At 41.3% G+C, this 27,798-nt stretch overlaps 1 protein-coding gene across 3 annotated transcripts in view; it reads right to left on the minus strand.

Moving 5' to 3' along the window:
* Window positions 1-3,605: 3,605 nt before the first annotated feature.
* CRMP1 (collapsin response mediator protein 1) overlaps window positions 3,606-27,798 on the minus strand; it is a 47,765-nt gene continuing 23,572 nt past the window's right edge. For all 3 annotated transcript variants that reach the window (XM_056490460.1, XM_056490459.1, XM_056490461.1), the window contains 10 exons: window positions 24,658-24,719; window positions 23,035-23,115; window positions 19,799-19,867; window positions 17,695-17,815; window positions 16,511-16,667; window positions 12,234-12,375; window positions 10,466-10,636; window positions 9,091-9,270; window positions 6,483-6,648; window positions 3,606-4,862 (listed from right to left, as the gene is read on the minus strand). In XM_056490460.1, coding sequence (XP_056346435.1) covers window positions 4,771-4,862; window positions 6,483-6,648; window positions 9,091-9,270; window positions 10,466-10,636; window positions 12,234-12,375; window positions 16,511-16,667; window positions 17,695-17,815; window positions 19,799-19,867; window positions 23,035-23,115; window positions 24,658-24,719 — 1,241 coding nt within the window. In that variant the 3' untranslated portion in view covers window positions 3,606-4,770. The remainder of the gene's footprint in view (window positions 4,863-6,482; window positions 6,649-9,090; window positions 9,271-10,465; window positions 10,637-12,233; window positions 12,376-16,510; window positions 16,668-17,694; window positions 17,816-19,798; window positions 19,868-23,034; window positions 23,116-24,657; window positions 24,720-27,798) is intronic.

The following is a 27,798-nucleotide window of genomic DNA, read 5'->3' on the forward strand; positions in this document are numbered from 1 at the left end:
CACCCTTCTCCCAACAGCCCTCACTGCCATCACTGAAATTTTTCTGGAAAGTTTGGGGACAGTTCATCACAACCATGATGAAAAACTATCCTAAAGGCAGTTTGTTTAGATGAGTGAGATTGGTTTTTTTTACCAAAAGTAGATGAACAAGGACTGGTAGCTTAGTAGTATGTGCAGAGGGAAGGAAATAAGAAACTGAGCATGGTGCATTCAGACATCCCTGGTTTTTTAAGGGAGGTGAAAATTCATGGACACTTCCTGACCCAAAATATAAAAATGCAGAATCCAGTGTTTTGTTGAGCCTGGAATAAAAATACACTTTTTTTTTTTTTTTTTTTTTTTTTTTTTTTTTTTGTACTTAGAGCTCCTTGACAATTACACGGGATTAAGATACAACTTGAATTAAATCACTGTTATTCCAGACTGATGTTGTAATTATGCAGTTATCTATCTAGTCTGTTCTAGTTGTCTATCATGCAGATTTGTGGTATTTCTAATATTTAATTTTTTAAAAACATGACACCTACAGTGTTACTAGTGCCATTTTATATTTAGGTACACTGATAGATTAATATCTGTGTAGTTATTTTGTACCCTAAAGAATTTTCCTTGGACAAATGTTTATGTAAAGAAGATGAAACCATGGCAAACTAGTGAATTCTGCTTGCCACTGCCTTGGGTCTGTAAGGATGTTGCCATGCCAGGTCTAAATGGCAAGAAATAGCTGGTGCCAAGACGACTAGATCAGCACTTTGCCATTGTGCATTAAGGTGTGCATTTCCTTGCTCCAGGAAGCCATTAGTGGCAGGATTTCACATGGATTTAGAAGCACTTTGGCAAATTCATGGCAGACAAATTCACTGAGAGCTAGAGTACAAACATGCTGCTGCTTCTCAAGAAATTACAAAGCACTGGAAATGAAGCAAACACTCAGAGGAGGATTAACATTATATGCTTGCTATTCTGACCTTCTTCCAGCTTGTGTTGCTGGCTACTGGAACCCAGGGCAGATGGTCATCTGACCTGGTCTAGTCTGAGATTTTAGTTCTTGAGGACAAAGACCCACACATTGCCAAGAGAAACACTTGAAGGCTAGGACAGCTGTCAGTTTTAGTGCATTATTAGCACCATAATTAGTAGCCTTTGCTATAAACACTAGAATTTAAACATAAAACTGCATTGCTCTGGTAGCAAACTGTAACACAAGATAAACTGGTCCAAAATACACTCAGAAAACAATCCATGGGCTCAGTCTTCCCTTCCACATCACTTGACTAATAAAGATAGTTCCCAGGCTGGTCATAGGGACTAATTTTAAGCAGATTATTGCCAATAGCAATAGGGAAGAGCAGTTTTACACCATTAGAGCTATATAAGGTATTGAAAGGTCATAGCCTGCTGCAGATTTTTACAAATTTGTCTATTCAGAAAGGCTGCAAATTCTTCAGTGCTTCCAGCTGTAGTTGAGATAACAGCAGTAGTTGAGATAACCTTACCAAATTCATATCATCTCCCATCTTGGTGTTCTGCAAGGGACCAAACTCAAGTGCAGTTTTCTATTCTGCAGCATACACTCAGTATCACCAGCTAATCCACATTTTCTTTACTGGTGGTGTTTTATTTTTTTAAGGACAGGTCAGTGATGTAGAGGCAGGGGCACTGCTATGAAATAGACTCCAGGTGAAGCACCCCTTACCTTGCTTTGTTTCGCTGTCCATGAGCAATGTCATCTCTCTGATGGAATCACAGTAACCATCCAGGTTGGAAATTCCTTTGGTCTCCATCCAGGTGAGGCATCCTTCCCCTCACCTGGAGAGGCACAGCTCAGGATCCTCATGCTTCCTGCAGGCTGCCCTCAGCAGTGCCATGGCAGCAGCAGCCAGGCTGCAGGGGCTCAGGCTGCTTCTTGGACACATCACAGGAGAGTCACAGTGACCTGACAGGCACAGTCTTCTTCACAAAGGAGCACTGAACCACAAAATACCTCTCAAAACACCCACACATATTTATTCACAGGCACTTCACTGTGAAAAAATAAATGCATGTTAACAGTGAATCTTTGACCAGCTCATAGGCAAAGGGTTCTTGGTTTAAGATGATCTCAAGTGTGTAGGAAAAGTGGAATCTTAACACAAGTTACACAGTGATCATTTCTGCTACCTCAGGTGTGACAAGCCTCATACATTCAGTGGAAGTTTTATTTGGAGGTGAGCAAGCATTGCTACTTGCACAAAAACATGCAAGAAATGCAATAAGGAAATTGTAACCAGCAGTTCTGGAATGTTCATGCTGTCAAATCTGCTGCATAGCTTTACAAACCAGCTGTATTTCTACTGTCAGGGTTACATCCCCACAACTGTTGCTGGCTGTCAACACTCATAGCAAATGGGTTGGAATAGGACAAGGCAGATGGAGACTTGGCATTTCAGGATTGCCTTACCCACTAGGCTGTAGGTTATTCCAGGGCACACTGTCCTCAGGCTTCTCTGCTAGTGTTATTTTACTTCCTATAAAAAACCTGAACCACCAAGTGAGCAATTTATTTCAATTCATATATAAAATATCTGAATCACCAAATGAGCAAGGAAACCTGAGGATGAGGGCACTTTTCAGGCAGAAGCATGAATTTGAATTCTTAGCAGAAGGGATTGTTCATGAAAAGCTTTATTTTCCTCTTTTTTTGGGAGCAACCAGTTCAGCTCACTGCAGACTGAATTACAATGTTTCTGCACTGGTTCAGCTCAAAGCCAAAGGAAAAGCTGGCTCTTCAGACTAGCTCTGCTGCCAGGTTTCAGACCAAGCTGACCAAAATGGATTTTTCCAGGGTAGCAGTTCCTTTCCCAGGCAAGCAGGAGGTGACAATATACTAATTTCAGAGTAACAGGTTTCAGGTAGGCTACTTCCCAAAACTATTATGGCTCACATGCACCTGCCTGCACACCACAGGAGCTGTGCCAGCACAAGTTCCTGCTGCATGGGTGGCGTGGATGGGTGTTCAGGGGTCAAACAGTGCAGCTGATAAAACCACTCCAGTGGCACCCCACTGCTGCAGGACTTTTCCTGCTGCAGCTCTGTAGTGTGGATGAAGCCAAAGTAGCACAAGGGGAGGTGTTTGCTGACCTTCTGATCTCATAGCACCCCACTTCCACTGAAGCCCACACCTCCCACACCTCCCACAGCTTCTGCAACATCACCAAGTAAAAAGTGACAGGAAATAAGGTTTCTTCACATAGTTTGTGAGAGAGTCAGAAAGACAAGGAAAAACAGTTCCTTCACTCTCAGGGAATTCAAATCCACTTCCCTCACCTTACCTGCAGCATGTTCTTTTCCTGCCATGCCTGGAGACAGCTCAATCAGCAGAGAAAACCACAATGAAGTCAAATATAGCTTAGGTCAAGCTGCAGCACTGGGTACTGCAGAGGATGACAGTGAATTACCTACCCCTTTTTAGGCAAATAAGATGTAGATCTGAAGATCTTTGAGAGAAAGTTAATTTGGGCAAAACTGAGGCACCTGCAATGTCATAGAATCACAGACTTGTTAAGGTTGGAAAAGAGCTCTAAGATTGAATCCAACCATTAGTTAGTACATTTTAGTAAACAGTAAGTAAGTACATTTTTACTGTAAGCACTGTTTAATAAGACATACTATATCATGCTATAGTATGCATATGCAGACCTATACACTTATCAACTCTTGTGACCTAAGGAGGTTCTTTCTACTGCATGATGTCAACTTGAAAGACAATTTCTCTTGAGTTACTCCATTCCAAATTTTCAGTCATTGAGTCACAGCACTGGAAAGCAGAGGAAGATGCTTACCCATCAATTAACTTCGTTTATTTCACAAGCTTTGAATTCAGAAATTGAACCACGACTAGTAGATCTTGATACGGTAGAGTAAGTAAAAATGCATGTGATTACAAAGGAAAAAATTTGTACAAAAACTTTAAAAATCCGACAGCAACTTGGATTATCTGTAAGTACCAAAAATCTCATGCAGAAGGAGAGCACTACTGCCCAGGTGGAGAAATCCCTGCAGGGGTGGCAATGGCATTGGTATGTAAAAATTATGGCTCTGTCTAAAATGGAAACAAGAAGGACACAGACTTGGAATGTGCTGAGTGGGAACGGACAGGTGCTACGGAGACCATTTGTCATTACATGTCCCAGTGAGTTTCTGTGTCTTGAGAGAAGTGCTTCTTGGGTTTATAATAAATTAAAGATTAAACAGAAGCTGCCTATACTACTCTACTGCTTACTTTCCAGATGGCCATTTTCTTCCTTCATTAGTGTTTTTGGTGGTGTTTCTCAAATACAGACATTAATCTTGGCATTGTGTCTAGTCAATTGTTGGCAATGTGTTCTAAAGGGACTCACTCACAGAATGCAACTTGCATAAATAACTCAGTAACATGCATTAACTACTCTAATACAGAGAAAGGGTGCAAAGGAACCATCATTCAGTTACGAGACAAAGCTAAAACCTGTAGTCACTAAAGGGGCAATGGAAGCACCATGCTTTAAGGTGACTATGGCATGAAAGCACAATTGTGAGGCAAGTAGTTCCAAGCAAACACACCACACTATTATCACCTCTTTCTATACAAAAAAAAAAGAAAAAAAAAAAAGAAAAAAAAAACAAATAAAGACATTTCGGTTTTTATTTCTGTTAGTACCAAATGAAACTGTGGGCTCAATAACACAGATATTGAAGGGAATGGACATGATTCCCATGATCCTTCATCCTGTATGTGTCCATCATCATTTTTCAGCCAAGAGTGGTAATATTAGAGCGCCCACCGGGAGGTGCCACGATGCGGTGGCCAGTACGACGTGGGTTGTTGTCATCAGTCTGAGCTCCTGCAGCAACAGAAAGTGAGGAAACAAAGCTATGAAAGGGATTAAACCATCAGAACTGACATTTTACCTGGCTATGCTTCCCTCACACCACAGTCAGCTGGTTTCTCTTGAGCCTGACTGAACAAGACCTTCAAGGCACATTTCTGTCTTTGATGAGAAGTGTGGAATTAAATGTTTAGGATCAGACTAATGCTCACCCTGCATGGAGAATTGTTTTCTACTGGCTTGAAGAGCCAATGACAACCTACAGACTGGGTTCCCTTTGTGAGATCAGACCTGGCAGAAAGTATTACTAACTACAAAAAATACCCCAGAACACATACGTGCAGAGTGGACTCTTCAAACCTGCCTCACTGACTTAGAATATATGTTCCTACTGAGTCCAGGGGACAACAGTTCAATAAATCTATGTTAGCAATCATAAATCCATGAGGAAATGAGCACTGAGCAGATGCTAACTCATAGCCACTTCAAACTGCATTTTAAATGCTGGAAGGTTAAGCTTAATGGGACAGTAAGATTTCTGACAGGCTAAATATTGCCTTATCACACTCCATTTCCTAAAGGCAATGCAATAAATACGTGGGGTCATTTATAATATTACTGTAGTCTCTGCTTCTGCTCAATTTTGAGTTTGCATCATTCAGATCAAATTTGTACCACTAGATGCCTTGGTAGTGCCCAGATCAAGCAGTGCACTGTGAAACCACAGCTTCAGATGCTTATGAAAATCCCAATTATTGCTTATTACTAAGATGTGAACTTTCTGAGCACTTTTGTTTTGTATAGCTTCATATTTATCTGTATATGCTCACCATGGCCCCAAGTGTACGGACAAAAATATACTTCACCTCATTAGAAGGGTTTTTAAAATATTTGCTCTCCTAGGACTTTCTTATACGAGTTTCATTTAGTTTCTAAAGAAAGAATATGTAAAGTAGGAAAACTCCACCATTAGCTCTCACAAGGGAGAAAATCCAGTGCATATGAATGCATTATTCACCACTGGGGCTTTTGAAGAATAAGGATTTGATACACTTGTAATTGTCTTCAGATGACAAGAATTATTTCCAGCAACCCCAGAGGATGATTTTCCAGTCTGTTTCCTATGTACCATGGAAAATGTTTTGGACACCAAGAGCAGAGGATAAGAAATACTCCAATCTGCTTCTGAACAATATCTGCACATGGTTTACAACCATGGACAAGGACAGTTGAGGTTTCCATGTCTAGCAGTTGCTGGTGATGCAGCCTGTGAGATGTGTGACTCACGGGTTGCACCAGACCCAAGTCCCACCAGCTGTGCTCACCACCAAAGGGCTTCAGTCACATCAACCACAGAATTCAGTAATTGCAATAGGCCAGGTAAATAATATTGGAAGATTGACACACAGAAAATTTAAGATTCAAAACATTTTGAATATTTGGCAACATGAAAAATATCCCTAGCAATGAATCTGTAAAAACATGTATCTACTGATATATATGTAAATATATGCATGTATATGACTATATACAATTCTTTTCTATTGGACTAAAGGAGTAATTATAATTAAAATTCATCAGCAGCAATCCATACTCTTGGCTTTAAAAGGTTTCTCATTAGTCAGGCTGATTTACCTGATAAGCTGAAATTGGACTGATGGAGGTTTCTGATTGGTCGGGGCTGGTTTTTGGCAGGGGAGGATTTAGTTGATGGCGCAGGAGTTGCGTATTTTGGCGTAGCTGGGATTTCATACACAGGTCCATCGTACATTCCTCTGGAGACTCCTTGCAGTCCTCCCACCTAAACAAAAGGAGAGTGAAAACCAGACACTGAATGCTCAGATAATGCTGCCTAACAATCCTGTAGGAAGAGAGCAGTGAGCACAGAGTTGTATTCTGCACTGGCTGAATTAACAACACTTATACCTTGTACCTAAAGCAAAGTGCAGTTTGCTTTATATATGAAGGAAATTATGAAGCTTGCTCCCTCCATTTTTATAGATCTAAAAATTACAAGAGAGTTCCTTATCAGGCTTCTTTCACAATCAAAGGGGAGTAGTGAAATTCAAAAGAACAGGTGTGACCAGTTTATTTCACATAAGATCAGTCACAATCACCTCTTCTCTCTCCATTCAGCTGCCAAGTCACACTTGGGTTGTAGCACAGCTGATACCCTCTATACCAACTGCACAATTTCTCTCCTACCTGTATTTCCTCTGCTCCTCCCCTTCATAGAGCTCATTCTTTTTATTAGAACTCATTGAAAAGGAGTGGCAATTTTTAAATTAAATTTCTGAAGTTTCTACTTCCTGTCATCAACTAGAAAAGTAATTGTACACTGGACTGTGGCAGGGGATCTATCTTACATTGTCAATAAAGTATCTGTCATTTGAGCCCTGATTTCAGTTTGAGGTCTCTAGATTTTTTACTCTACGGTTCTTACAAGGAATACTAGAAAAGACAATCAAGACAACTTCACTGGCCTTAAAATCATAGGAATCTAGGAAATAATATTTTAATAAGAACAGTTCCAGTTTTCAGAAAGAGCCTGAAGCCACTGCATTGCAAAATTCAAAGCTCATCAAAAAGATCAGAAACCTGTGTTTTACAAGATTATGGTTTCAGAGAAATTTCCCCAACAGGTTAAAAGTGAAATTAAAATACTGACACTATTCACAGGGGTTTGATCAAGCTCTCAAACCAATCAGTGCATTTTCCTTGCTTTTGATGACAGGAACATCAGGCTCAGAAGAGCCACTGTCTTGCAGGGTGAGCCAAAACTAATGCCCAGAAGAGAGCAGCTGCCAATCACAGCAATTAATCCATCTTCCAGGGACCCACAAAGGCATTAATTTATATTGCTATCCCTGCTGCAGGGATAAGTTTATACTGCCAGCCTGTGTTTTGCAGTCCCTTGCTTGATAAGTTTTTCTGTATTCCTCTGTTATACACTGACATGTTCATACAGCAACTCATAAAATCATCAATGGGTTTTTCTAAGTATTTCCAGTGGTTAAAATTTGGTAGTGGGAAATGTGGGCATGAATCTGCTCTCCCTCTTGGCAGGCAGCAGAGGGAGCTGCAGGAGCAAAAATATCAGTCCCTTTGTTTGCAGACCTTGCCCAAGATCGGAGGTCTCCCAAAACCTAGGCCCATTGGCAACACACAGGTTACATAGTCCAGATAATTTTATTCAAACTCCTGCTACAAGATACTAATCTGTGATACCTGTTTCTAAAGTGCTGGTTTCACTGTTTTGATGACTTTTTCTCTAATTTATGTCACACTCCCAGGCACTGAAGGCTTAAGCAGTGACTGTGAAGAGGTGGCCTGTATCATCTACATGGATAATGTAAAAAAAAAATGAAACGCTGATTGGTATTTTGCAAAATTTTTGAAGGTGCATTTGCTTTTTACAATGCCTTCTAAAAATTGCAGGCCTTTCTTCTGCAGCTTGACAGAATTTGTATAATAAATGGTGAAAGATAAAAGCTATCAACTGACTTGTAGGCTTAATTTCAGCTGCCAGTATCACAGCCTATGATATATCCTGCCTGAAGAAAATATGAGGTTTAGTCATTTTTTCTCATTACCTCTGCTCACACAGTGACAAGACACAATTTCCAAACAGCTCCAAACTAGTGTCCAGCCAATTGGTTTTCAACAGTTAAGCACTGATATAATTCAAAAGCATAGGTGACCCAGTCTTAGTCTTGGTCATTTCCAAAGCTTTGTATTAAACAAAAGAGAAAAGTTTTCTGAGCCATTAATGCTAACACACAGCCCAGCAAATGCACTAACAACAGTTCAGAAATGCCCAACATAATGAGAATCTCTGGCTGACATGCTTTTCTTCTCTGCAGTGTAGCAGTTCAGTATGCAATTTAAAATTCTGTTTTTATTCTGCCTAGTCCTCCCTCAGAAGAAGCTTTCTCTTTTCCTGAATTTTAACTGAAAGTAAATTCTACTACTATTCCACTTCTTTTCAAAAGCCTTGACATAAGGCATTGCTGGACAAAAGGCAATTATTCCAATTGGCAATTGTATCTTCTCCCTGCTGAATCTCACATTATTAATACTAAGTTAGATGAGTTCACAATTGCAACCAGTTTTGTGGTCATGTTTTGAGCAAGTCCTGTACAATCCATCTGATATGGACTCAGAATAGCACAACAATATTAAAAACTGTTCCTGTGCTTCCAAGAGGGTTTGGCTACAAAGATTAAACAGGACCTGACTTTACCTTATTCCTGATTTTGATGCGCTGGTAAAGATACTCAGGGAAAGGTTTGCGAGGGATGAAGCGGCCCATTCCCTTATTGACGTGCAGATTCCCATCTTCAAACACAATCTTCCCTTGGCTTATGACCACCAGTGGGGCACCATGGCACTCCATTCCTTCAAAGATGTTGTACTCAATGGCCTGAGGATCAACCAACATATTCACTGCAAGACTCTTTCCATTAGTAACTTATAACATGTACAGTTGTAGTCCAAGTTTTAGACAACTACCACTAGAAGTGTATAAAGTTGTTTTGTATGAAGGAAAAACAATGCATTTGGATTTTCTGATTTTGGAATTATTTTATAGGATCTTTATGATGAGACTTTCCTGGGTGAGATATTTCCTTTCTGTCTTTCCTTTTCCATGAAAGATTTCACTTGTGTTTGAAAATCTGCTGTGTCTAACCAGAGCATTTAGAAGAATGATATCCCTAATATGAAGGAAAATTGTGACTCAGCTGCTGGATACCCAGAGGATGTGGTCCCACTGTGCATCTGCTGTGACTGTGCAAGCAAATTTCAAAGAAGCCAGCACATATATTTCTGTCTGAGAAAGCCCAGAAAAGCCCAGGAAGGTCTGAATCTAAATAGGGATGACAGGGCAGGTGGTTATTACTTTCTTGAAAATACAGAGAAATCCCAAGACAGAGAAATAGAAACTGAATCACCCAAATTTACTTTTTGAAGGTTTATAAATGTTTTGGTTTTCATATTATAAAAATGCAATACTGGATTTTTCAGTAAAACTTTTGCAAGAATTCCACAATAAAAGGGCCATAGCACTAAACAGTAAGATAACAACTTTGGAATAGACAATACATAAGATAAAATGTAACATAGTCAAAATGAAAGCAACTGTCATTAACTGGTACTCTGCAGTGAGGGCACATGAAGCTGATTAGAGCTGTATTGTCAAAGCATTTAATCAACTGTCATAGTTTAGAATACTGTAAAATTAATAATTAATTTATAATTTCAGGTGCTTTTTACGTAAGGAAAAAAATAAGCTGGTTTTAAATTTATCCTCACAGCCTTCTTAACCTCAGCTGCAGAGCTGCTTACTCACATCTGTTTATAGGGCTGCCAATGCGTGCAAAAAATAAATAGTGCAAGGGTATATGCAGAGAGAAAAGAAATCCTTCCTGATCACAATACTTCCAACACAAGACTTCAGTACTCTCATGTCCTGAAATATTTACCCATTTCAGAACTGGAGGAGACAATTACCCCACTCCTCTCTATCCTGTGCTATTGGTGTTGACATGATTTAGGTCAACAGCTGATTATCCACAGTGACATTTCTTCTTCCTTGCTGGGTATCATTTCCTCCTTACCGATTTATGGCTTTTGGCTGTTACAGTCTTCACCTTATCAGGGTCCCAGATAACAACATCAGCATCGGATCCTACAGCAATCCGGCCTTTTCTTGGATACAGATTAAAGATTTTGGCAGCATTGGTGCTGGTGACAGCTACAAACTGGCTCTCATCCATCTTGCCTGTGGCCTAAAAAACAATGTGATTTGAACAAAACATGTTTGTGAAATGAGGATTTACTATTCAGAGTACTGAAAGGTCACAGAGATATTGGAAGGCATCCCTTTATAGATCCAGTGATGTTGCATGAAACATAGATTGTCACACAGGACTTTATATACAGCTCTTTACTTGGAAGTTTCAAATAAACAAGAGTGTTACTCCAGGCATTGCAAAGGACAGCCAGGGAAACCTTAGTGCACATACTACCAAGGTGCTAAGCTGTCTGGGATCCCTTACTCTACACACTGAGACCTAAGTGTTTTGTTGCTAGTCCTAGTAATTTCTATGTAAATATTTAAGCAATTTTAAATCAGAGAAACGTATATGAGAGTTACCAGATGTAACAAAAGATCAAGATTCTAACACTTTTGGGAACAGTTCTTGCAAATTAAGTCCATTCTATTATCATTATTGTCAGATCTATACATCTAAGTAATATAACAAGTTATAAAGTCCTTGCCTGGAGAAATGTCATCACCAGCAGACCTTGGCATACAGTAATGGTAATTGCAACTATACATAACAGCATTTTTATTTCTCAGAATAGTATTTTGGGGTCTTCCCTGGCAATGAGTAAGAACAATGTCCTAAGGAAGAACAACAGTGCCAAGACTTTTAATATTAAATAAACACTTTTTTCCTGCCTGGTAAAATAAATTGTAAAGTATAAGCTACTCAGTGGTGCAGGACTGAATGCTACCACCCATAAACAGGTGGCAATGTTGTAGCACCTCCTGCAGTTGTACCCCTTCCTGCAGTTCCTTCCTACTGAGGGAGTAACAAAAGAAAAGTATCAGCAGCTGGCTGTGCTTTGCTTCTACATGGCAGGTAGCTGAAGCTGCTTCTGTGCTTGGAATCTCAATAGCTGTCCCTGAATAAAGTGGTTATGAAATATTCTGGGAGAAGTGCTCACCAGAGCACTGTAAATCCTGCCACTTCCCAGTCTGCAATGTGCATTTGAGCACGATGCAGTGAGAGTGTGTGCAGGGTGTGCACGTGGAGACAAAGAGGGAGAATAGCATTATACATTAGAATACATGGAACCATCAAAAAATTCTTGACTTATACTGGCACTCCACTGCAAAGTATGCCAGTATGAATTACATGCAATGCTCTCCTTCAAAGCATTTCATCATTTAGCCTCAGGCTCAGCTGCCATCCATTTGTAATTTTTCAAAAACGATGGGACACTTCCCAAATTCAAACAATCCATTCATCACGTTTATATGAGGTCCACTTCAAAACCATTAAACTGCTCCAGATACCACATCTCTCAGAAGCATCCGCTCTGACACAAATGGAAAATAGAGCAGTGGAGTCTGGGAAGCCTCAGGTCTAATAAAACACATTACTAGTGCAGTGTCAGCAGTGAAACACAGCCCTGAGTTTAAAAAACTGGAAGAGGTTTTTGAAATAAGCAATTCACCCCACAGTAGCATTCTCTCAGGGAATTCTCAGAAATATATCAGAACGTCACTTAAGCAATAGCCAAGAGTCTCTTGGCTTTCATTATTCAGCCAACACTCAATTTCCTTTTAGTCTATAAAAGTAAGTGATTACTTACTACAGCCTTGTCCCAGACAACAGTCATCCTTTCCTCAATTCCATTGACCCCTTCAGGAATCAGGGTGAAGTTGTCCTTTCCAAGGGCTTTCTGGGCAGTGCTGTAGGGGCAATGCCCACTTCCCGTCACCTGCAGGTCCCCACTGTGGAGGGAACACACACAAGGTTCAGACCAGGCATCACCAAGGTGACCTTGACACAGACAGGCTGTGAATGGACCTTTCAAGACACCAGAGGCACAGGCTGTAAATCATGCCAGCAGCCTTTCCATGCTGGCTGCAGATCACTGGGAGCAACAATGGCACTGGACATTTCCACTTTCCCCCAGGAGCACCCTGAACTCCCAGATTAGAGCCCCCTCTGGCTCCAGGCTGCTTATCAACAGAGATCAGGCAAAAGCCCACTAACCAGGACAAAGGATTAGTCCAGGATTAAGGAAATGATCTTGTATGAAATGTCTGCCACTCTCAAGATAAATTAATTCACAACCACATTAAAAATACTGGCAAATTTCACAAAGCAAAGTCATGAGCTTCAAATGTCTTCCCCTGAATTTCTCTACTGCACCTGTATTTTTTGTGCAAAACTTACATGAATAATTCTCATTTGACCTTCCAAAACAGAACCAAGAAAATAAAAAGTTTTTCATCAGGTAGTTTTCTAATTAAACAACAAAAGGCACAGTGCAAGTCAAACACATGCTCTATATTTATCTAGCTTAAGGGTCTTACACAGAAAAAGGCATGGAGAAAAATGCAAAAGGAGCTACCATTTATAATGCTTTTATTTAAGAGGTTGGTTTTTTCAGCCTAGAGAAAATTTTTTTTTGGCAGAGAGCAGAACTGGATCACAGCTGCTCCCGGAAATAAGGAGGAAGAACATAATCAATATGCAGAATCTTGCAAAAATAGAAAGACAAAAAAGAAGGTTCTCCAATATCCACAGGAAACATGGTATTTTTAGCTCCTGACTGAGCTTACAGGAGGCAAGCACATTAGGACTCACTATGATTTTTCTTCCTTCACTCCAGAAGTCCCCAAGAGCCTGTCATCCTTTTCTTTAACCAATAATGTAAATTCCAGCTCTGAAACAACTGAACAATTCTGGTCCACAAATCTAGATCCAATAAGCTAACAAACAGCCAGGTACAGAAGAAAAAAGCGTCACACATGAGTAGCTCTAATGCCATTTTCTAGGCTGCCAACCCAATGATTGCTGACAGAGAAGAGTCCTTGGCCTCTTTTCTGGTTCTTCACCATGCTCACAAGCCATCCATCCGGTTTTCAGCAGAAGCCAAATCCATGAATTCAGTACAGAAAAGGCTGCTATGCTTTAGCTGCTCCTGATTATTAATGACTGCCTGGTGTTACTCCATAGGATTAAGCCAATTTCATCAGTTAAACATTCATTTATTTTAACACAAAGTCAGAAGGCTGCAATGCCATTTCTTTTTTTTTGATGCTCTTGTAATCAGCAAAGCTTCCTGTGACATCTCTCCTTTCTGCACACTGATACAACCTTGCAAACCTGACTGTCACAGGCCTGTATCACTGCCCTGAGGTTATGCTGTGCTTGTAACACCACATTACACAAATTCCTACACCTGAAAGATAAGAAGGGCTTGCTTTTGTAACTCCATATTCCCTCTCCTCTGACATTTAATGACATTATTGATAGGAACTACACTCCCCAGTCAAAACAAGACTTCTGAAACTGAAGTGTGTCACTTGAGTTTCCCATCCCTGGTGCCTTCCATGGGCACTCCAGCTGTCTGGACACAGTCACTGTCAAATGGGGGATAAGCACCACATCAACTAACAAACTGAGAAGCAGGAAGGGATCATCATGAAATAAATGCCAGATGAGTACCTTGTCATCTTATTCTTCTCCTTAAACAAGGCTTTCATAGCAAGTTGCATCTCCTGTGTAGCACCAAGACCTCACATCTCTGGTTCACAAGAGGTGGCACATCCCAGCTGCAGTAATGCAGCAGCAAATCATGCAAGATCAAAGCTGACTCAAGTGCATGGCCCACAGATGACACAAGACCTAATCTCATGAGGCAAATTCAATCTGCAAATCCTATGAGACATGATGGGGTTTTACACATTCAGCTTTTCAGTGGAAAATCAAGGCTTTCTGTGGAAAGGAGCTCAAGCAGTATGCTGCATGCTTGCAAAGGAAGAATGTTGTGGGGATTTTTTAATGAAGGTGAAATATTAGTATCCAAATCAACCAGTGCAATAGAAATGTGAAACAGTGTATTTACCATCATCCCTGCATAAAATTCCCCATGAATGCAGAGCAGACTGATAAAATATACAGTTCTTTTTAGTTTCACAGTATAGATTTGAAGTATTAAAACTGAAAGCAGGCTAAGCTGCTGTCATTTAAGATCTAGGACTTTAAGCCACAAGGGAAAAAAAAAAGCCATTTTTGCATGCTTGGACAATAATGAAAACCTCTGCAAGTCCTCAGTTTGTCATTCTGATGTTAGTTTAATAAAGTCATTATTTGTATTCCAGTTCTAAAAATGTTATTGCTATTTTAGCTAATCTGCTTTGACCCACATACTATTATTTTGGGACTCTCTACTAGAAAGCATATATAGCCACTCTAACAGAGTAGGGAGCCAAACATTTTGATGCACATTTACACGTGCTGGCTAAGTGCCTTGCTCTCACACAGTGAGCTTCACCCTTTACAGCGCTGACAGTGATGAATCAGACCAAGAAAGTAATTTTTTTCCCGAGTCTTTATTAGGAACAAAAAGCTCAGTTATGGAAAAAACCATTTTTGCCATCAGACTGCCAGAAGAGAAGTGCTGCATATTCCTACCAGAGCCACACGTAACTCAGAGCTCAGCTGCAGCATCTTTGGAGCAGCTGAGCTAAAGCCTGGGTGGGCTCTGGTGGGCAGCACAGGCTCACACATCGTGTGCAAGGGGAGATGTGGCACTGACTGATGGCATCTTCCTGTCACAAATGTGTGCCCACCCCCCTCCCAGGCAGCTGCTCTAAAGATGGCCACTCTCAAGGTTCAAATTTCTCTGTCCTGTCTAGGGCACTGGAAACCCCAGAAAGGGGAGGCAGGAGGTGAGGGCGTGCCACCACATGAAGGTAAACAAGGATATCATGGTAAGCTCACTGCAGCCCTAGCAATCTGTCCTGGTGGGGCTTCAGCTGTGAATTTCTATACAATTTCAGAGCAGATGGTCTCTTGCTTAAGCTAAAGAAGACCCACAGTTGGCTACAGGCAGGAAATACTTTCAGAGATGGGTTTACAGTCTGGGTTTCTGGCAAGGCATTGCTGGTATCTTCTTTTCTGTATGAGAAAGGCACTTCTTCCTCTGCTGTCCACACTGCTTTCACATACCTAGTGATTAAACTCTCCCTGCCAGCCTGAAGGCAGTCAGCTCACATCCCATCCTGTCAAGAGATGTCCTTCAGTCTCCAGCTGTCTCCACCCTCACAGTCTCCTTTGTAATCCACTCTGGCCTCTTTCTCCTGGAGGACCCCAGAGCCCATAAAGACACAAGGCAAGCTAAAGTAAGAAGCCTGAAAGAACTGGACACATGGAAACTTGTATGATTTTGGCCCCTCCCAGATGAAGGCAAACTACCAACTCAGAATTTTTCAATCTGCAGGAAAGAAACCACAGAACTCTGCTACAAACACATGTTAGTTTAGGACAAGCCAATTTTCAGAACTCACAGCTGAGAGCCCTGCACCAGCTTTGACAAAAATTGCCCCAATAAATTTTTCTTGGTTATAGGTATCTCCACATTCAGGAACAGCCCTGATTTCAGGAGCTGTGCTTGTCAAATATGACTGGGGATTAAAACTGAGACCATTCTCAAAATGGGGATGTATCCACCAGGCTTTTGGTTATGCTGGACAATGAGGATGCCATCCCATTATGAATCAACAATTCAGCTAAAGAAAACTGAAAACTAGGAAGAAGGCCAGTTTGAAATCCTGACAATCTAGTTCTACAAATAAGAATCACTTGAAAAGCAGAAAGAAAAAGAAATAACTCCTGAATAGCCAGCAATTGCCTCTCCATCAAGCCAACCAGCAACTGGAGTGTCCATGACTGCTCACTTGACTGACAGCCTAAGCATAAGAATTTAACTATCCCTGGTTTTCTATGTTCCTTCTCTGCTGTTTCTTGTATGAGACTGGTCTAAAGAAAACCAGGCTGATCCCTAAATGCTTCATGCCATATGGCTTTTGCACTTGCTTCACCATCATCCTTTAAAAAAACAGGAAGTCTTACCATGCTAAGAGTGAATTTAAGTGCTCTGGAGTGGTAGGGTCAGGGCTCAGAGGTGGTGAGGTCACAAAAGCTGCAGCCTTGGCCCAGTTTTTGCTCCAGTAATGTGTCCCATCTGTCCCCAAGCTGGCAGTGATCGGTTCTCCAAAAACAAGGGTACCTTGGAGAAAGCAAGGATATGCAGGAACTAATTACAACCCACTCTCTCTTCAGCATGACACTACTTGCTGCATGCAGCCATGTATAATTCACACATTGCTACATGACTAGCACAGCTCCCAGGAAATTAAACAGCCTGGCTTTGTCTGTATGATAAAAAATTAATCAGAAGTCTCTCTGAGCTCTACATGCTTTTGATCAGCCTATTTACAAATCTTTCTTTCTAATCCAGAAGGAGACAGTTCAGGCCTGCTTTTAATTTGTAGGGTTTTAATCACAGCCATGTTCTCTCTGTTGCTCCAATTTGGAGTGCAGTGATGGTGGATCACTTCAGCACTTTTTACTACTCCCAGGTTGGGCACAGCACCAGCAGATAGCAGCATATTGTCCCCAGCACCACACTCCAAGGATACAAACAAGACAATAATTTGCTCTTTGACTTTTCCATATTGCTCAGGAGCTTTGTAGTCCCAACCAGCAGAACAGTCCTGACTTGCAAACAGGTTTGGAAGCAGCTGCCTTCAGGCTCACAAGGTCCCTTTGGGTTCTTTGTAACCTGGAACCCACCATGGCCCCAGCAAGCAGGGTCAAGCTGCAAGTAACATCAGAGGGGTCAGCTTCCAGCAGCAAGGCCAGGAGCCAAGCATCTCTAACAGCAGGGTCACTGCCCAAGCCACACCTCAGAGGGTGACAACCTGAAATACTGGCATGGAGGATGTGCCATTAGGAATAAAGTATCTGCCTCCCATGAACAGAGATACAGAGTCTAAGAGAAAAGTAGAAGGGAAAATAGGATAGAGAAGAGTTACAATTTACTCTTCAAGAGGACAGTTCGTGGGAAGAGCTTCTCAACTTAAAAATATAAGTTCCTTCCCAGCCATAAATATTGAGTCTGCAATGGTGCTACTGTTCTTTGTAAACGTCTCCCTACAGCCTGTCATTTGGGTCAAGATGTACAGGTTTTCTCACTAAGCTTCTATTCAACAACCAAAAAAAAACAGTTTGGGGGAGCAAAGGAAGTCACTTACCTCTCTTCCTGGCCAGTGCAATGATATCAGCTGCACTCTTACTCATCACCTTGGTGATGTACACTGGGCAGTTTATTCGACTGGCAATCGTGATGGCACGAAAAACTGCTTCTGCTTCAAGCTGAGCAAAACAAGGAGGGGAAAGTTAACTGCAAATGCAGTCTGAAGAAAAAATCAACTGCAGGACTGTGCGATATTTCTAACTTCAGCAACAACTCTTCAGGGGTTGATTCTGCTTTTTCCATAGAGAGAGACACAGTGCTGGGTAACAGGGAGCTAACCCAACCTCAAACACTTGGCACTAGCAGTAAGCACAGCCAGGCTGTACTCACTAGCAGGGTACAGCTGCCCCAGCACAAACACAGCTCCCTGGCTCCCTGCACCCCAGGAAAGGTCATGTCCAAGCAGCTGATGCAGCTCCTCCTTACCTTCCTCCCACCTTCCTGTTTCAGACTCCTACCCTGCAGCTGAAAGGAGAACAAAGCAAAAAAACTTTGTCTCTGCTCAGAGAACACCTCTGAGCACCCCCTGGCAGCTTACCCTAATCTTTACATAATGGTGGCAGTGAATGTAAAGAATTTTCAAACAGCAACTTCAGCACTATGACTGAATTTAGCCCATAATCCACAGAAGCCTTTGAAGCAGTGCCCAGTAAGTCCCTCTGTCAGCAAGTGTAAAGGCAATCTCCTCCCAGGGAGCCATATGTGACGTAGGCACACAAAGCAGGCATCTTCAGATGGAGAAGCAGTGTTTCCCAGCAGCTCTGGAGAACTCCTTTCCCCAGCCATCAGTTTTATACCAGATCCTTCCCAGATGGACTCACAGTATTGGCATTTTAATATGAAAAACCCTGTTGTAACTGAAAATAGTGACTCAGTGATGCAGAAATTTCTATGCAAGAGTTTTGCTAGAAAAGTTGAACAACTTAAACCTTCCAAAACCACACGGCTTAATCCTTTACAGTTCTGTAAAATATTTTTCCTTAAATCAGACTGCTTGAGTTTGTCCTAGGACTTGTATCAAAACATTTGCTCTGGAAACCCCAAATACAGCTTTAGAGAGCAGGGAAGGAGGCATGGCCTCTGCACTGCAGCACTAGAGCTGAGCAAAATTCCTTTCTGGAAACTGCAAATTTCATTAAAAGGAAACAACTCAATCCTTTTAGAATAATTTTAGTAGAAGTTGAACAGCAAAATGAAGAAGTACACAAACAGCTCAATAGAACAATGTGATCAATTAAGTGGATTCCTTTTGCTTTGGGGGGAATTTAAATAATGTTCTGCAAACCACAACAATCTCTTCAAGTTCAGCCTCAAATCCCCAGGACCTCATCTCTTTAGTCTTCTAGGAAAGCAGTCACTTCCCACTGCTGCCCTCCACATCCCATTAACAGTCTGAGCTGTGTACTTTAGGGGACATCCTCATGTCTCTACATTTTCCTTGGCATTAAAGAAACCCCTTGCAGATGCCTAAAATGATCCACACCAGAGCCCAGATTTTATTATAAGGGAGTTGCATAAAACAAATTGCCTCACAGCATCTTTCCATTCTCATGTATTTGCATCTCTACAGCCTGCATTTCTGACACCAATACATCTGCCAGCATGAAAGCAGATCTATATGTGGGTGTATGCATATGCACAGTATAGATGTGCACAAGCATCTTACAGGAGGCTTTCAGCAAAGCATTTTAATAAATGCAGTTACTCTGAGGACTAACCCTCAAGCTACACTGCTGATTTTTAGCCTGATAAGCCTATTTTTTTGTCATCACAAATCAAAACACAAAGGTCACAGTTAAATACATGGACACCCATGCCCAGGGCAGCAGGAGTGAAGACTCCTGTGTGAACAAGAACATGCTTATCCCTGGACTAAGGGAATGCTCCTGCTGCAGCTTCCAAAGGGCTTTTCAGGCAAACAAACAAGGTGAAAGGACCTGGACTTTTCAGACTTTCAGTAACACTGGAAAAGGCAGTGGGAGCAGCAGACATCTGCCTTCCCTGATGCACCCACCCATTGTCTGCACACACAAAAGCCAAGCTCTGACAGTACATGTTTGACAAATCACTCCCACAAATGACAAATGAGAGCAGTCTCTTACCTCTTCTGGCCTGCTCAGGGCATGTCCCTCAGGTCCAGTGATTCCCATCTCCAGAATTCGCTTTTGTTCCTGCAGCAGAAGAGATAAATGCTGACCCAGGTGCAGGATGAGAGCTGTGCACCCAGCATCCTCAGGGAGATGAACAGCCACATGGTCTGACTGCTCCTTTCAGTGCCAGGAAAATGCAGCTGCAAAGCCCACTGAACACTGAACACTGAACACACTGGCTTTAAACTGGTCCCTTGTCACACCAGCACAGCCAGCAGTGGGCTCTGTTGTGTAATTGAGCACATTTGTGCCCCAAGCCATTGGGCTGCACCATCAGAAATCTCTTCTGCCCTCCAGAAAGTCCTACCAGGACACCAGCCCAGGGAATGGGCTTCAACCAATACACTAAATACTAATTATGGGTACTTCCAGCCTACCATTCCCTATTTACTTGCTCAAGTTCCTGTCTGGTTGCAATCCACAAAACACTTTCTTGAACTTTCAGCACCACTTACACTTTTCTGTAATGCTTTCTTCCTACACAGTGAATCACTAAATTTATGCCTTTATAAAACAAAACAGTACCCTCCAGTTGCAAGGGCACCATGTCCTCATCCAAGAGCCCAACTCAGGATCAATGGGGGTTTGTCAGAAAAAAAATTTGTGCTATCCAGCTTCATAGTAGTGAGATTTTTATTTCATTTTTTTAAGAGACAAAAAGCTTCACTTGATTTAAGGCCAAGCAGTGTTATTGTAATTTCCTTTTTTGCAAAAACTAGTGGTCAACCTCATTTCATCTGAGGTTGGTCCAGGCCTGAGAGCAATGCAGAAGTGGGACCAGAGCTGCTGCTGTACCTCTGGCCCTGCCCTGCCCACAGGGCTCCAATTAGCCCAGCTCAATGATGTAATGGCACTGTGACACAGACAAATGTCCCCAAGAGACCAGGATGAAGTTACTGAACATATTTGAATGTGTCAACTAATAAATATCTGATCCCAGGTCCCTCAGGCTGAAAAGCTCACACATTATCAACATACTCTGGTAAAACTTAAAAAGTTAACATTCATATACACTTTAGCCTTCACTACAATCAATCAAGGCTGAAGAGGCATTAACAGGAACACATTAATCTGACTATGTAAGAATATTTTGGTTAGAAATACATACGGTTTCACAGGTATTCTTAAAAACAGGTGTTTTGGACCATTAATGCACCAGTTCTGAATAGTGCCAGTTAAAGACTTCAGATAATTAAAATACAGCCATAAAATGAAGTTACAGCCATGTAAAAAAATAGCGAGTTGGTACAGAATAGATACATAAAGTAGGACAGATTTGCATCTTGAAGGAAGTAACAAAATCAGATCACATGATAAATAAACCCCTTTAAGAAGACTTGATAATGCTAATTAACTAGAATATTTGTTTGATGAGATCAAATTTATATTTTCATACATGACAATCCTAAAAAACCTATGTGCAGGCAGCTTTCTTTTCATTATCTAAATAATTCTTCTAAATACAAGCATACAGAAAGACTGATTTTATGAAACATGGCAATGGTGAACAAATAGGTTGATGTATAACACAACTTACATTTATTTACTACTTGCTCTTTTCCTAATAATTTTTCTATCCTGTTTGTTCATATTTGATGGCTGTATATTAAGGCTGATCAGAGAAAAATGTAACTGAAATAGATTTCTACCAAAAAAGCAATTTCATGAGTGTGCCTTGATATTAATGGGCAATGTATCAAAACACCACAGATGCCATTTGATTGGTTTTATTTTGACTTTCCTACACTAATATTGACTTAATCAAGCTTATTATTAGTCATTTTAATTCTACTGGATATTTTATGTTGTATTAAAACTATAAATTATGTATTTAGTAGTTTTTATTCTTGCTAAACTTAATGAGAAATCAGCTTTTTTTTCTCTCTTGAATTGAAATGAGGGTTTCAGTGGGGGAAGGACACAACAGCACTGTATGTGCCTGCTGACTCCCTACTAGTAACTTTTGACCCCAGTGGTTATTTTGGTAGAACTCAAAGTTAAAAGTGAAAGGCAGATCTCAAAGGGGGTAAATTCTAACCAGGAAGATGGAGATACGTTTTTCTCACAGAGGATAAAACAAAATACACCCAAGGCAAGAGTTCTTACACACTGCTCAATGACTCAAATATTCCCTTGAGGTTCTCCCTTAGATGTGAGACAAGCTGGGTTGCCTTGTCCAGATCTCAAAGACAGCTTTAGCTGCTGTAATTTTCTTGTCAGCTCTGCAGCCCAGTCCTTAGCAGATAAGCCAGCAGATAAGCAGCTCAGCAGAAAAATCAGATGGCTCACTCAGAGCCTCACCAACCTAAGAGGGGCTGGATGCATGTAGGAGGGATCAGGAGAGTGAGACATCCCCACAACAGCCTCCAAAGATTCATCTGTCACAAATATAGCACCAAAACAGCACCCACCCAACCCTGCCCCTTCTGCTTTAGAGGGGGATCCTGGCTCACTATCAACTGCTGTCCTTGGGTTGCCTCTTTCCATGGCTCCACGTGTTGTGGCACTGATCAGCGCCATGGAACAGCCCAGTGGGAGCACAGCAGCTCCCAGGGCACCTGAGCTGCAGGGACTGCACTGGAGATCCAGGGCACCTTAATGGAACATTCTCAACCCAGCTCCCTGAGATGCATCTTCTAAGAGCATGGATTATATTTAAACACACATTTTTGAAATGTCTACAAGATCACAGTAGTTCTTATTCTCAAACTTCAGAAATTTATAAGAATATTCTCAAAAATAAATAGGTATCTGAGCTTTAATACCTGCTCCAAACTCACTGTGTAGCTTATGCTGATAGATGCAGCAAAAGACTTTAGCATAAAGCTTTCAGATGCTCTTTTTGTACCCAAAATTTGTGAACAAGGCTTCACATTGTTCTGCTTCACTTGTATCTGCTGGATTCAGAAGAAATCTTCTTGCTTCCTTCTGCCCTCCTTATCTAGTCCTCATATGCTGTCAAGACAAGGAGCTGCCTGGATCATTGTCCTATCTCAAGGATGCTCTGCCAATAAATGCAAAAGGACCCCATTCTCTTATCCCAGGCTTTATACCAGCAGTGTGCAGGGCATCAGGCTCAATTAAGGCTCTTTCCAGAGAGCTCCCTCTTCCTACCCATTCTCTAGCCTATTTAACTTCTCCTCTTTCTATCATCCCACAAAGTGAAGCAAAAATGATGATTCACTCACCTGAGCTATCAAGTCTCCATTTTCAGCATGGACCAGGATAACAGACCCAAGACTCTTTAGGAAGGTAAAGGCTTCATAAAGCTGCAGGTGGTACAAAGAAGGAAACCACATTACTTAACACTCAGACCACTCTCTTCAGCTCAGTTTTGTACTTCTATGCTGGTAATTACATTGGTGAATAGCAAATAATCTATTTTCTACACAGAATCCGAGTTCACTGATTGGTGTTGACTTACCCACCCCTGTACACACCACTGCACCAAGACAGGGTCAACAGCCCCAGGCAGGGCTGGATTTCCCTGGGACACAGAGCCCCCTGCCCCAGCCCCTGCACTGCAGAGCCACCTCCCCATGCCGTCCCACACAGGGCTGTTTCCTTTTTCCCATGTAAAATAGAACTATTGCCATGTGCTACAAACAGTTTTAGTATGGCTAGAACATCTCTTTTCTAAAGTGCAGGTATTTTGCAATATCTTAGAGCTGTCACTGTTGAGCTTTTAGCAACATCTTTAATTCTCATATCAAAAGTTGCAATATTTTCTCTAAAGCATCCTTGTTTTTTTAATTGCTTTCTAAGATTCAATACCCATCCATAAAGAAGGGCAGTAGTTGATCCTTTTGCTTTTACTGAGCACACATCTACTGAATATAGTTTCCTTTCCAAAAGGTATTCAGCTTATGTGTCCCTTTTTAAAATCAGACTTCAGTAACATGGGAGCCCAGTTTTCAAACACACAATAAATATGGAAGACAAAGGTTTTTCAGTGTCTACTTTTGCACTAGGGCACTTCAGGCAGCATTGAATGGGCTGCAATATACAGCTTGCAACATGGACATTTAAACAAGGTAACAGCCATTAGTCCAGCCACATATTAAACATTTTCATGTATTCATCTTGGCAACTCCAATGGGGAGTTGAATTTAACAGGTACTGCCTCTCAGAGAATATTTATAAATCATTATGTCTAAAATTCCAATTAAAACCACATGTATTGGAGGTGTAACAACAGTTATTTAAGAGGCCAAGAGCTGTAGCTCTGGGAATAAGTAAGAAAGAAATACTTTATCAACTGAATAAGCAAACATTATTATTACTAACAGATGCCATTGTCCATTTACAGTGGCCTGAAATGTATGAATGGGAATGCTGAAGAGTGGAATCTGTAATGAGCTCTGGACAAACAAGCTCATTGTTATCTCCAGCCCTAATGAGAAAAGGCCACCTCCCCCAAAGAGCAACTCCATTTAGCTGCTTACAGCAACCAAGAAACTCTTGAAACCTCAAAACTGCCAGTGCCTTCATCTTTTTCTCCCTCTCTGACCTAGAGTCCTCTAAAGGTTACTGCAAAATAAAATGAGCCAAATCCTGAGCAGAGCTGAGTGGCTGCAGTGCTGGGAGGCACCAGAAGATCTCTACAGAAGGTGAATGTGTTTCTTGAAGAAACACATGCAGGTGTTCTACACAGCTCAGCACTGACCCTCCAGAGAGTGAACCACCTCTGCACATTTCTCCCAGTGCCAATCAGGCCAGTGAGAATGATTCAACCTCAGCAGCCCCTCATGTGTTGGGAGATGAGGAAAGAGAGGAGAGATGACAGCAATGAAAAGCATTCAGAGCAATACCTGGCTGTCGGACATTTGGTAGAGATCTTTGTACGCCATGTAGACTTGAAAAGAGTTCACACCTGTTCCAAGACAAAATTCAAAGGTGTTGCCATGTAAGTGTATTCTTAAATTGTATTTCAACAAAAACTTCAGGAAAAGTAAGTAATAGAGTATGTCTGGACTAGGCTTTTCACTAGTGATTGCCAAAAATCAGGCATGGCTTCACAGCCACATTACAGCTGCTAGGATTAGAAGCCTGGATGCCCTCTTCCCTGGGGGAATTTTTAGGATGCTGTGGGTAGCCTGTGCTCATCCCTGGAGTAACCCAGCCACCACTGCAAAGAGGATTGATTGCCTGTAGCCAAATCACAGACAAGCAATGGTGGCTAAGGCATGTAAAGTTTGTGAAGTTTAAAAAACCTTGTGTAAGGTTCTGTGAATCAGTGTTTTCCTTTTTAGGTTTTCTTAGCTAATCAGGAAAATATTTCAGCTTGATTTAAACTGTGCTTTTTGGTAGATAAAACTTCTGGTTAGGTTCCCCCAAAGCCCTGGGAAGGTATAGGAAATTGTATCTGAATGTGAATACAGACTTGCTTTTTCTTGACCTGACACTCCAAAGCACTAAGTTTAGCTGATGGCAGACACTGGGAAGGAGTGGAAACAAGCCTGAAACCAGTTTTATAGGCAGCTCACCACACCTCTCCCTCTGCCTTCCAAAGTTGGAAGGATTTATGCTGGCATTCATAAAAAACCAAGAAAGACAGTTTCAAATTTCAGAAATCCATAAGAAATGCTAGTGTTGGGTATCAGTTGCCAAAAAAACCCTGTATTCTAATCCCCAAAGGTGTTGCTATTTATTTCAAAGATTTGGTTATTTACACAGATTTGTATTCTTACAGAATGAGACTGACAAATGTCTTCTGTTCATAATCTCTGTATATATTCATTTTAGTGTATATATTTGACTTACTTTTAGTTTAATAGCAAGATCCCCAGGTTGATCCAAGGACCAGCATCATAATTTTCTAGCTTAAAAAAAAAAAAAGTAAATTCTAAGCTACCTAAGCTGTGTTTTCTGCATTGCAAAATGGCTGTAATGAACACTCTGCTTCCTGGGGCAAGAAAAAAAAGAAAGAGATCTGTTTATGCTATTCATGCTGCCTACACAAAATGAATAAAGCTCTCTGATGAAGATATAACTCCTTCATGAGTCTAGAATGAGCAAATACATCCTCAGGCAGAGGGTATGACTGCTCACACAAACACAGAGTTTGTTTATTTACAATTACAGGACTAAAATACCCCAGGATACATGCAGGATAAAACACTGAAATGATCCCTGGTATTATGTCTTCCTGCTAAGTCCAGGCAGCTCAGAGAGAAACACAAAGCAGGAGCTGGCCCCTCCTTGCTAACTTCCAAGCAAATGCTAACATGCCAAGCAAATCCAGCCTGAAAGGTAGAACCCTGTCAGCCTGTAAGCCCATCCTTTCTTCCTATTTTCCTACTTATCATGTTCTCAGAAAACACATACAGACTTTACTAACTGTAATCCCTCCATCTATTCCTCATTACAATTTCAAAGTACTCAGTATGTTCTTCATCACAGTCCTGCAGGAGTAAGGCAGCTTTCCCTGAGTACTGTGGGTGGAAGACATACACTGACCCAAGCAATATGTATGTGCATCCTTTCTCTTTTATTGCCCTGGTATCTTCTGACCTTGATAAAACGACTGAGTTTTTCTCTCACTCTGTTTAATGTTCTCCCTGCAATTAATGGGACCAGTAGAGATCCTGCCATTGGATCCTTACCACAATGCAGAAGCAGAGTTCTCCCAAGTAACCACACATTCACACCCTCAGCTGACACCAGATACTCACACAGAAGAGCATCTCAGGGGCTGCCTTTACAGCTAACAGGAGAATTGGTGTGAACAGTCCTGCCTTGCAAAGAGAGCATCTACACCAGATACCAAGATAAATAACACAAATTTACATATACAGGGATCCAAGATTAGACTCCTTGCCCTGGCCTGGTTCCTTGACCTACTCATTGGAATTATGCAGCTTTTCAAAAGCCCTGGTCCATGGCCTATTGACCTTAATACTGTTACACAGTATATTCTTGTCAATGTCCTACTTGCTCTCACACCAGGGGTACTCAACAGAATCCCTTCCAAATTTTAGGCAGGACTACAGGTTTTTTTGAACAATGACAAAGTCAAAGGAACCAGTGAGGCCCCTGTCAGCAATTTCAGGCTCTGGCTCCTTTGCATATACTGAAGAACTCAATCCCAAAATAGCTGCTGAAATGCTACAAGCCTGAGTGTTTATAAACAATATTTGGCTCCACAAAATCTTTAGGCCCTTTCAAAGCCTGTCTCTCCTTAAATTAGTTTTGTATTGATTTAAAACTGATTATTTGTTCAATTATACCTCATGACAAGGCACCTCAACAGCCACTCTGTGAGCTCCCCTGTTACTCATGCTGATTGCATTAGGCACATGTAGCACTGAAATACAATGAGCTGTCACTCAGCTAACTCACCCATAATCAGCCAAGAATCAATTCAATCCAGATTCCCAGCTGATGAAAACCAGGGTCACTCCACTGACATCAAGTCTATTTGCACCAGCTGGCTTAAATGTTTCCAATTATCAGGAAATGCTATCTGTTAATTTGAAGCCCTTGCCACGCTGAATTATTTCCTATTGTGCTTATGTGTTCATGCTCACCCTTACCTTGTGTCCCTAACATGTGAGAGTAACTCACACTGCCTGCCTGAGACATACATGAGAACAAAGGTGACCTCCTAATGCTCTCACCACTGAAGAGGCCACCGAGGCTCCATCATAAATCTCAGTTCAGGAACCAATGAACAGATTTCTGCTTCCCCTGGTGACTCACAGGCAGGTCAGATTTATATAGAAAACTCACATTTCAATAGTTGGAGAAAACTATTAACTGTCTGCACCAGGCTTTTAATGTAAACCCTTGGGCAAATTTGGGAGTGCTGAGCCATCTGTGGTCCAGGAGCTCTGAAAAATAATCTCCAGCCTTTGAAACAAGGCACAGTATACTTGTCTGAGAGTACAGTCTGCTAATGCACAGCAGCAGATTCATGCTGATAGCAGGGAAATAGCACAGATTTAGCATAA

Source organism: Oenanthe melanoleuca, chromosome 4 (genome assembly GCF_029582105.1).
Source record: "Oenanthe melanoleuca isolate GR-GAL-2019-014 chromosome 4, OMel1.0, whole genome shotgun sequence".
Classification (NCBI taxonomy): domain Eukaryota; kingdom Metazoa; phylum Chordata; class Aves; order Passeriformes; family Muscicapidae; genus Oenanthe; species Oenanthe melanoleuca.